Raw genomic sequence first — 11133 nt, forward strand, 5'->3', positions numbered from 1 at the left:
GCTGTGAGGGGAGGAATAGAAGGTGATAAACCCTCTAAGAGCCTGAAGGAGCCTCTCTCACCTGCCCCTTCCCTCTCGGGCAGGACCAGTCCATGGGCAACTGGCAAATCAAGCGCCAGAATGGAGATGACCCCCTGCTGACCTACCGCTTCCCACCAAAGTTCACTCTGAAGGCCGGGCAGGTGGTGACGGTGAGTGGCTGGGTGTTTCGGATGGCCTCGGGTGGGGATGGGCTGGCCTGAGGCTGGGTGTGCTGGAGCGTGAGTGCCCTTCTCTAATGAATTCTCCATCCCCCAGATCTGGGCTGCAGGAGCTGGGGCCACCCACAGCCCCCCTACCGACCTGGTGTGGAAGGCGCAGAACACCTGGGGCTGCGGAAACAGCCTGCGCACAGCTCTCATCAACTCCACTGGGGAAGTGAGTGTGCTGCAGGCTGGCCTCTCACTGGACAAGGCTTCCCCCGCAGCCAGAGTCGGAGGCAGCTGCCCCCAGGCCAATTCAGGGCCGCTTTCTCCCAGGGCCCAAACTCTCCACCCAGAGATAGCTCCCCTTGCAGCAGGAGGGGTGGGGGTTAGACAGTGAGCATGGTTAAGGGCAGATCATGCTCCTATCCAGAGACCTGGACAGCACGTCCCTGGAGTAGAAACAAGTGTCTTACCTCCAGCGCCCCGGAGGACAGAGCAAGTGGCAGCCTGGACGGGGGGCAGAGCGCGAGCAGGCTCCTGGAGGTCACTGGGGTGGGTATGCTGCACACCCTTTCTCCGACCCGCAGCCCCTAACCCTCAGCCTTGTCCTGTGTCCGCGGCAGGAGGTGGCCATGCGCAAGCTGGTGCGCTCAGTGACCGTGGTCGAGGACGACGACGATGAGGATGGAGACGATCTGCTCCATCACCACCACGTGAGTGGCAGCCGCCGCTGAGGCCCAGCCCACGCCAGGGCACCCAGCCCGGCCTGGGGACACCCTCTCCCTGGCCTCCCCCTGCCAAAAAATCTTTTCATTAAAGAACATTTTGGAACTTCACTCGCTGCCCTGGCTTTTCTTCTCTCTCCTCCCTAACCTTGAACAGGGAACCCAGGTGTCTGGGTGCCCTACTCTGGTAAGGAAGGGAGCGGGAACTTCTGATGCCACGGAGTCTTCCCATGGGAGCGGTGGACAAGAGTCCGGATTTATCCCCCGGGGCGGGGAAGGGAGGACAGACGTGGGGCGCGCAGCCCTGCCTCTCTCCGCCCACACTTCTCTCGCATGCATCTCCTTTCTTGTCTCCTCCTCATCCTGGTCACGTGCATGGCCTCTCGTTTTCCCCATTTTTCCTGGGAGAAGGGTCTCTTGCACCTACCCTCCTCCCAGTTAATTTTGCATGCCTGCCGCTCTACAAGCTTGCTGACTCTCTCTCCTTTCCCTCTGAAGCTTAGAGTAGCTAAGACAAGAATCAAAGCCTGGCTCCCGTCCCCTGCCTGTCCCCAAGTCTTCCTGACCCTTCCTCCTGTCATGTCCTTCCCTTCCCCTCTTCCCAGCCCGGGCTCCCCACCCCAAGTCCTATACCACCCACCAGTTAGGTTACTTAGGCGCAGAAGCCCACCTTTCTGCCTGGACCCTGCCGGAGCGCGGAGCCTGGGTGTTGGGCCTGAGCGGTCAGTCCCAGACTCGCCGTCCGGCCTGAGCCTTGTCTCCCTCCTCAGGGCTCCCACGCAGGCAGCAGCTCGGGGGACCCCGCCGAGTACAACCTGCGCTCGCGCACCGTGCTGTGCGGGACTTGCGGGCAGCCCGCAGACAAGGCGCCTGCCAGCGGCTCGGGAGCCCAGGTGGGCGGATCCATCTCCTCTGGCTCCTCCGCCTCCAGTGTTACAGTCACTCGCAGCTACCGAAGTGTGGGGGGCAGTGGGGGTGGCAGCTTCGGGGACAGCCTGGTCACCCGCTCCTACCTCCTGGGCAACTCCAGACCCCGAACCCAGGTGAGTCGGCCCTCTGTCTCCAACCCCCGGCGGGCAGAGGACCCTAGTCCTCCAGGGTTAGGGCCAGGCTGCCCTGTGGGAGGGAGAGCCTTCTCTTCCGCAGCCCGGGGGAGTGGGAGCCTCCTCCCCGCAGCCCAAGATCCTAGAGAGCGGCTGCTGCTCCTGCGTCCTGCCCCTCCTGTCTGAGCCCCAGATTGGAGGGCAGGGGCGGGGCTGGGTTAAGAGGGGAAGGGAGGGTTCGGCCAAGCACTGCCACTCACAACGCTTCCCTCTCTCCTCTCTTTTAGAGCCCCCAGAACTGCAGCATCATGTAACCTGGGACCTGCCAGGCAGGGGTGGGGGCGGAGGCCCATGCTTCTTCCTCACTTCATGCCCACCCCTGCCCTGCGCCTCACGGGAAGGGGTTCGAAGCCAAAGAAAAATACCCCTTTATTTTTTCTTCTATGTTTTGTTTTTTGTTTTTCTAAGAGAAGTTATTTTCTACAGTGGTTTTATACCGAAGGAAAAACATAAGCCAAAAAACCCCGCGCGCATCTCTCTCAATTCCCCCCCTTTTCTCCCTGCTTCGGAGAAACTCCGTATCTGCCTTAAAACCAAAGAGGGAGCCGAGGAGAGGGGATGCTTTTACAAAGCCTCGTTTCTGCTTTTCTGCCCTGCCCGCCACCCCCATCCCGGGGACCCCGTGACATGGTGCCTGAGAGGCAGGTGTGGAGTCTGCTCCGCCAGCCTCCAAGGGAGGAGGGCTGAGCCTCTCCCCTGGGCCAGCCCCCATCGTTCCACTACCCCCGGCAGAGGCTCCTCCGCCTGCCCGCCCCGCCCCCCCTCTCCCCAGCCCCGGGGTGACTCGATTCTCCCAGGTCCCAGCTGCGTTTGCTTCTTCTGTATGTTATTTAGACAAGAGATGGGAATGAGGCGGGAGGTAGAAAGGTAGAATAAGGTTAGTCTGAGCCTGCCTTCACCTAGCTTTAGAGCCAGGGGTGGGCTCTGCCCAGTCACTGGAGGTCGATCAAGGTCACGTGGGTGTAGGGGAGGAGGGAGAGGGAGGCCTACTAGGAAAGGGGAGAGCCTGCTGGGGCCCCACCGAAGGGGAGGAAGGGGAGGAGGTGTGGAGGGCTTGCGGCAGTGGGTTTCGGCAAACACTAAGGAGCCCCTTGCCTCCCGTTTCCCATCTGCACCACTTCTCCCTGAATCAATACACTAGTTGTTTCTATCCCTGGCTGCCGTGGTGTCTTTGTTGGTGGGTGTCCTTGTGTGTTTTCTGAGGGTCCCATACACGTCACTCGGTCACCTGCATCGTCACGCCGCCCAGCCTCCCCCTTGCTCTAGGGAGACAAAGACCGCAGAGCTTCAGGTGCACAGCTGGGCACCCAGCAGTGGCTGCTGGGGAGACGCTCTGACATGAGCATTGCCCACCCAGTGCAGGGCTGTCTCCATGAGTCCCGCAGAGAGGCAGAGCCTGAGGGCAAGCATTTCCTTCCTGACTTCCTTCAACCAGCCAGCACTTAGCGAGAAGCTTCTTTGTGCTAGACCCTGAGCTCAGCATGAATACCAAGACACATGATGATACAGACCCAGTCTGAGGACGGGTGACGTCTCAGGACCCGGGGCAAGGGCAGATGGGGAGGAGGGAGTTAGCAGGAAAGGGGCAGGACTGACTTTGCAAGCACGCAGTTAATGTCCGTCTGCGCCAGACTGCGCTCACCTCGGAGACAGGGAGATGGACAAGACCGTGTACTCAGTGTTCTCAGGGATCTTACACTCCAGTGGACTGCTGGGGACAAAGGTATAGGTCAGGTGGAGTCGGAGCCTCAGGGGGAGGCCTCTAATGTAGGGGAATGGGGAAACCAGACTGAGGGAAAGGACCTCAAGCAGGGAAAATGAGCTACAGGGACCAACCCTTCTCTGGCCCTTCATAGGTTCCAAAGCATCTCTGTGCTATTTCATTTGACCCTCTGCTGTCTTGACAGGTGGTTATTGTCCCCTTTGTCCCTGGAAATGGGGGCTCAGAGTTAACAAGACCACACAGTTACTAGATGGCAGAGAGAACCCAGGGTCCTGGCTGCAGACCCCTGCTTCTGTGACATTATGCTCCCTTCTGGGAAAACAAAACAAAACAGTGATGGTAAAATATAAGTTTGCGTTCCCTGTGGCAGATGAGTTGAGCCTGCAGTCAAAAGTTGTGAGAAAAAGAGCATGCCTGGGGCTGTGGGAAAAAGAATTGGAGAAAGCAAAATGAATGAGATCAGAAAAACCTCAAGTCCTGCTGGAAAGTCCTGGTTCCCTAGGGGCTCAAGCCAGGTGCCTCTGGGAAAGGGATACGGAGAGGATAGGGCATGGACTTGAGGAAGCGGTCCTTTTCTGGGGAGGGTGGTTCTGAAGAAGGAAATCCTTTCTCAGTCCCAGGCAAGGACTCAGGGGTCCCAGGGAATACGGGACTTGGGCGTCAATGGAGTTCCCGTCTTTTCTAAATAGGACCGTCCATATGGACTTCCCAGACTTGACACCTGGGGGCGCCAGAGCCCCGCTCACGGCGTGGGTTCCGGGGCAGCTTGAACACTGCGGGGCTCCGCGCTGGAAGCACTGAGGGCCGGGCTAGCAGGCAGCGTCCCTGCTCTTGAGCGAGGCAGAGGGCAAGGCAGGTCCGCGAAACCCGGGGCAAGCTGACCGCGCAGGCGAATTGGTAGCTCCAGCTCTGCCCAGCGGGTGCGTCACACACGTGGTTACCTCAAGTGACTCTCAGCGGACCGCACGTGACTATTAACGATTTGATCATTCTTCTTAACGTGTAACACATACTCTGTAGTAAAACGGAAAAAACACAAGTAATTACGAAAAGAAGAAAAAACGAACCCATCCCTTTTCAGTCACCCAGAGGGAACCTCCTGATGGATCTTCCTTCAGATTGTTTTTTCCCCCTGAACATACACTTTACATAGTTAAGACCTCACCGTGGTTTAAACTTTAATTCTGCTTTACTCAGTTGACGTGCATCAGCACTTTCCAATGTTATTTCAAAGTTTATAAGCATTATTTTCATTTTCTAAGTTAAATTATAAATTATTTTAATTAACTTATTTAGCCGTGCCAGGTCTTAGTTGCAGCGTGTGGGATCTAGTTCGCCGACCAGGGATTGAACCTGGGCCCCCTGTCACTGAGCACAGAGTCTTAGCCACTGGACCACCAGGGAATTCCCCCATATGGGTTATTTTTAAATAGCATCGACTCTTTTCCTATCGTGTAAGTAATTCTTGGGGATTCCCTAGTGGCTCAGATGGTAAAGAAGCTGCCTGCAATACGGGAGACCTGGGTTCGATCCTTGGGTGGGAAGATCTCCTGGAAAAGGGAATTGCCACCCACTCCAGTATTCTTGCCTGGAGAATTCCATGGACAGAGGAGCCTAGCGATACAGTCCATGGGGTCACAAAGAGTTGGACACGACTGAGCAACTTTCATTAACAGACACTAACTAAAGTAATACTTGATCATTATAGAGAAGGTAGAACAAGAAAAAAAATAATAACCATCTATACTTCCACTACTCAGAGATAACCTCTGTGAATACCATGGGGGGAGGCCTTCAAGCATTTTTTTTTTCAACTTATATACATATATTTAGTTTTCTCCTGGTTCTTATAAATAATGTGTCCTGGAACAGGGTATCTTTGCACGCATCTCTGGGCATGTCAATGAAATAAATTCCAAGAAGGGAACTAGCTGAATCAAAGGTATACATGTTATAAAGGCTATTGATAATATTGCTAAGCGTAACCCAGAGAAACTGGGTCCTTACCATTCTCACCTGCAGCAGAGCCCACTTTGCCCCCAAACTCTTCCCAACACCAGGATTTTTGTCAGTTTTAATCTTTGCCATCCTGTTAGGAAAACAGTTGCAGTTCATTAGTGTTTCAGATTGCATTTCTTTGAAGAGAAGTCGAAAATTTTTTTCCATCCACATACATTGGTTATTTACTTTTCTTCTGGTGTGAATAACATATTTCTATCCCTTTTGCTCATCTTTCTATTGGCAGGATCTTTCTCATATCAGTTCTTAAGATCAGGGAGAAAGATTTTTCTCTCAATTTTATCTATCTACGGCTATCAAGTCATGTGTTTTGCAGATATTTTGCAGCCATTTTTAGTGGCTAAATGAATAGACAACACTTCATTTAACCACCCCCTCCCCCGGACATTTAGATTAATTCTCAATTTTATGGTTGTAAATAATGAAGCAGTGAATCACTTTTCTGTAAATATTTCAGGTAGTTTCTTAGCACAGAATCTTACTTTAAATTCATGACCACACACCCCTGGGACTTCCTCCCCTGCTATTGCTGTTTTGAACTCAGTCATCCTTTTCTCCAGATGACCATTTCACACCTCTCCTCTCTCTTCAAACTTCCCCTCCTAACTCTCAGCTGCTGACCTGCTTCCTCCTTCATTTCAAAAAGACTGCTTTGGCAAGGTCCTTGTGACCTGCGTGCTGCTAACCCAGCGGCCACTTCGCAGCCTTCAGCTTCTTTGACCCTGCTTGTCACTGCTCAGCCAGTATTGCTGAATCATCCTCTTCTCCCTGACCCGTGACAGAGAGAGTGACCTAGCTTTCAATCCTCTCTCCTCTGTCTGCGCTTAGGCCCTGAGAATCTTCCTCCAGGTTCACAACTTTAAACGCCCTCCATAAATCTTTAGCTTATTCCTGTGCCCTGACCCAGGGCCTGAATACTCACTTGAAGTCAAATGGCATCTGAAAATTAGTATGCCCCGAACTGATATGCTGGTTTCTACCCCTCTGTTCCATTCATAATGGACTCTTACCTGCTCTGCCTATAATTTCCTCCACTTCAACCAATGACCACCCTTCTTTCCAGGTGCTCAGGTCAAAAACCCTGGAGCTCGTCCTTAACTCCTCTTGTCCTCTCATACCTCGAGTTCAGTCCATTAGCGAATGTTGCCAACTCCATCTTTAAGATATATCTGGAATCCAGTTCATTCTCACCACTACCATCACCACCACCATCTCCTGTCTGGGTTATGGGGTCAGTTTCCTAACCGGTCTCCTGCCTGTGCTCCGTACACTTTATTCTGCACTCAGTAGCAGAGTGGTCCTTTAATAGCTGGGTCACTCCTCTGCTCAAAACCCTCCAGAGCCTTTCCAAAGCACTCAGTGCAGAAGCCAAAGTTCTCAAAATGGCATGCAAAGCCAGGCGTGACCACTCCTGCAGCCCGTCTCTCCCTGCTTCCCCTCATGGTTACTACACTCAACTTCAGTGACTACCCAGACACTCCCTAGAACACACCAAGCGCACGCCTGCCTCAGGATATTTGCACAAGTGGTTCCCTCTGCCTGGACCACTTTCCCGATCAAATATCTGCTTGCTTGTTCCCTCACTTTCTTCAGGTCTCTATTCAAATATCACCTCCCCCCGCCCCAGTAAAACTTCCCTCGACCAAATTTAATGAAATAGCATCCTCCTGCTCGTGGATATCCCCGGTGGCTAAGTGAGAAAGCGTCTGCTTGCAGCTCAGGAGATTCAGGAGACGTGGGTTCAATCCCTGGGTTGGGAAGATCCCCTGGAGGAGGAAATGGTAACTCACTCCAGTGTTCTTGCCAGGAAAATCCCTTGGACAAGGGAGGCTGGCGGGGCCCATGGGGTCACAAAGACTTGGACACGACTAAGCAACTGAGTACGCACACACTCCTTCTCATTCTCAGCTTGACGATTTCCGAGCCACCCTCCCTGGTTTATTTTTTCTCTAGTGCATTTAACATCACTGCACATATTTCAGGCTTTCTTGCTGGCTCATCCTGCCTACAGTGCGGGAGACCTGGGTTCGATCCTTGGGACGGGAAGATCCCTTGGAGAAGGAAATGGCAACCCACTCCAGTACATTTGCCTGGAAAATCCCATGGACGGAGAAGCCTGGTAGGCTACAGTCCATGGGGTCGCAAAGAGTCGGGGTCGCAAAGAGTCAGACACGACTGAGCAACTTCACTTTCACTGCAGGTATTTCTTGTGTGTATCTGTTCATCATCTGTCTTCCACACCGGAATACATACATCTGAGGGCAGGTGTTTTTATCTGTCTGAATCTCCAGTACCTAGTGAAGTGTCTGACAACATAGTAGGTGCTTTATAAGTATTTGTAAATTCATAGACTCCGAAATAGACTCAATGTGAGCACTTTTGGAGAACCTGAGACCTCCAGCCAAGTTGCTTCCAAAGCGACAGAACCAATTTGCACATTCACCACTAGGGGGCAGGCTATTAGTAGTCCCGTTTTAAGCGAGGCAGCAGAGACCCAGAGGAACGAGAGGTTTACCTGAAGTCACCCAGTTCACTGCTGGAGGAGCCTAGGACTCCTGATTCCCAGAAGACAGTGCAGCAACTCAGAATACTGTGGGAGGACCCAGGAGGACTTTGCAGAGGAAGGGATCCTTTGGGAGAAGGGCATGGCAAGGTGGGAAGTTTTCTACCAGGTAGAAATCAGAAGAAACACCATCCCAGGTAGGGGATGCAATTTAAACAAAAACTTGAAAAAGACTAAAAATGAATTTTTTCTCATTAAAAAAAATTTTTTTTTCTCATTTAAAAAAAGAAGAAAAACAAAAGAATAAGAAAAAAGGATACAGAAAACATAATAAACCGATACTTGAGGAAAGGCAGAGTCCAGGTGGACTGGGCCGAGCCTTCCCAGGCTGAAGGGATGAGAGGAAGCCTGGAACACCATCAGGGAGCCTGAAATTAATTCCCAGGACCCTGGGGAGCCAGGGGGTAGTTTTGAACAGAGCAGTGATATGAGCGCTGAGGTTTTCTGCTGGCTCACTGATGTCTTTCCGTTCCCACTTCTTTCCCCCTCTCCTTATATGTGTGTGTCTCTCAGCTGCCCCCTGCCCCTCCAGGCCCAGAAGTAACTGGCTAAGCCATTTTCCTTTTCCATGTCACCACCCTGACAGCCTGTCAGGGAGCAGGAGAGGGAGGGGCTGAGACAGGACCCTTTGTCTCTTAGTCTCTCCAATGCCTCGGTGCCCCCTGCCCAGCCAGGGGGGTGGAGGAAGCAAGACTTAGAAGGCAGCTGAGAGGGGAGGGTGCCTCTTGCTCCCCACCCACCCTGGCCAACCTGGATGGACTCTGAGGCGCTGGCTTCCCCGCCCCCTCTGGGCCAGGCCTCGGGCGGGGCCCTTACAATCCTTGGGCTGAGTCTCCGTGCTTAGTACCAGTCAGTGCCAGCTGGCAGCTCCCACCGGAGACTGGGGTGGCATGAATATGGGGAAGGGGGGAGGAAGTGGGCAAGGACCCAAGGGAAAATAGGGGCCAGGATTTGAGGAAGTGGTAGTCATAAGCTGGGTGGCCAAAATGAGGGTCACAAGGGATGAGGAAAAGGCTAGACTGAGGAGTCTGGGGGTTTCTGGAGGAAGAGGGGATGTGTCAGGCCCCCTACTTCGGTCCTCCTGTCCCTGGCAGACCTAATCCTCTCCCCACCACCCAGTTTCCTCTACACCTACCCCCTTAAGCCGCCCCTAGCTAATTCTCCTTGGTCACTTTAAGAGCTGCCTGGGAACTGGGACATCGGAGGGGGCTGGCAGGGTCCCCACCCCCTCCCCCTCCCTGCCTGCCTCTGCTCCGCCCCCTGCCCAGTACAGACTCTGCTGGAAGTCTTGGACGCCTGGGTTAGGGTCTCCACTGCTGGGCTGGGGGTAAGGCTTGAAGGTGGTGGGGAAGGAGGACCTCGGCCCCTGGGGTGGGATGGGGGGGTGTGGGATGTCAGTTTCCTAACCCTGTGGACATGGAATATCGGTGTGCCAACTTCAATGGATAACTTAAGGGGCCCTCTGGGTGGTCCTCCGGCCTCAAAGTGGGGGAAGGGTAACCCCAGGGATCTTGAGGGACAGAGCCTAGGGGGACAGGATGCCTGCGTTTCCTCACCCTTCACTCCTCATCTCGTTTTCCTGGGACTGTCATTTGCTAACCTCTGTCCAATCACTTCCTGCCCCTCCTTCAATTAAGGACATAGGGCCCTGACACCCTGTCTTCCCACAGATGGGGAAACTGAGACTAAGCAAACCAGAGTCAGTGGGATCGTGTGCCCCGGCTGGAGAAGCGGAGGTGAGGCTGCAGAAAGCATCTCCTTCCTTCTCTACTACCAAGAGCTAGACAGGGGACTCGGGTGTCCCGCTCACCCCCGTAAATTTCTAACTGCAGCCAGAGCTACCTCCAGAGACTAAGTCTCTGTTTCCTCGTGGGGCAACTTAGCTCCTTCCTGGAAGTTTTGAGTTCCATGTCACAACCAGGAGAGGGTTCCCCGAAGCCCAGCTGGGCAACCTGGAAAGAAGCAGAGAGGGGACTGTAGACTTCCCCTACTTTCCTCCCTCTTCAGAAATGGAAATGTAGTCTCTTCCAATTCTGCTACAGGGATTGGGACCAACGCCCCCAAAAGGGAAAGCACTGGGGCAGGGAGGGGCCCAAGGACACCCCCAGGTATAGGCTCTGCAGTCCAGCCCTAGCTCAATTTCAGTGTCCTTTAGCCCCTGCCACCTTGATTCCAAATCATTTCTTCCTCTCTTGCTGTGTGTCCCAATCCTGGGGGAGAATGATTTTGAGTGGCCTTGGCCTGCAGTGGCTTGAAGTTGGGCTTTAGTTCCCCGGCCAGAGATTGAGGTCAGATCACAGAGGTGAGAACACCAAATCCTAGCCACTAGACCAGCGGTCAGGGACAAGCTTTGCAGAAAAGAATTCCCACAAGGCTGGAAAGCAGTGAAGCTAGTAAAGTGTTTATTTGGAGGAAAAGAGTACAGTATGTCTGGATAGACACATGGGCAGACTCAGAGGGAGAGTCCCTGATCGCGCCCTCGTGATAGTTGGAATTATTTTTATGGGGTATTTCTTCTGGTTTTCGTTTGGCCAATCATTGTGATTTGCCTGGTTCACAGTCCATATTTCATATATCTCAGGATGCTTCCACGTTTGCCCATGCATCTCTTGGTCAAGATGGACTCTACTGCAAAGGCCTATGGGTAGGCCATCCCTTAGCATTATTCCCCATGATCTCCAAGGAGCCTTTCTGTGGATGCGTGGTCAGACAGGTGCCCTAAAGATGAGTGATATGTGGTCTGGGCAGGGCCCAGCCTCCTCTCTTAACTGTCCTGTTACTTTCTTCTTGGAATTTCAGTCCATATGGAATGGAT

General features: G+C 53.4%; 1 protein-coding gene across 3 annotated transcripts in view; it reads left to right on the forward strand.

The window, feature by feature from the left end:
- Window positions 1-3163, forward strand: part of LMNA (lamin A/C) — a 48067-nt gene extending 44904 nt beyond the window's left edge. For 2 of the 3 annotated variants that reach the window (XM_069544402.1, XM_069544404.1), the window contains 5 exons: window positions 84-191; window positions 298-417; window positions 809-898; window positions 1681-1953; window positions 2241-3163. In XM_069544402.1, the coding sequence (XP_069400503.1) occupies window positions 84-191; window positions 298-417; window positions 809-898; window positions 1681-1953; window positions 2241-2267 (618 nt within the window). In that variant the 3' untranslated portion in view covers window positions 2268-3163. Of the gene's footprint in view, window positions 1-83; window positions 192-297; window positions 418-808; window positions 1022-1680; window positions 1954-2240 lie in introns of those variants that run through there. The other variant, XM_069544408.1, reaches the window with a different exon arrangement.
- Window positions 3164-11133: the final 7970 nt, after the last annotated feature.

The sequence above is a fragment of the Ovis canadensis genome, chromosome 1 (assembly GCF_042477335.2).
Source record: "Ovis canadensis isolate MfBH-ARS-UI-01 breed Bighorn chromosome 1, ARS-UI_OviCan_v2, whole genome shotgun sequence".
NCBI lineage: Eukaryota > Metazoa > Chordata > Mammalia > Artiodactyla > Bovidae > Ovis > Ovis canadensis.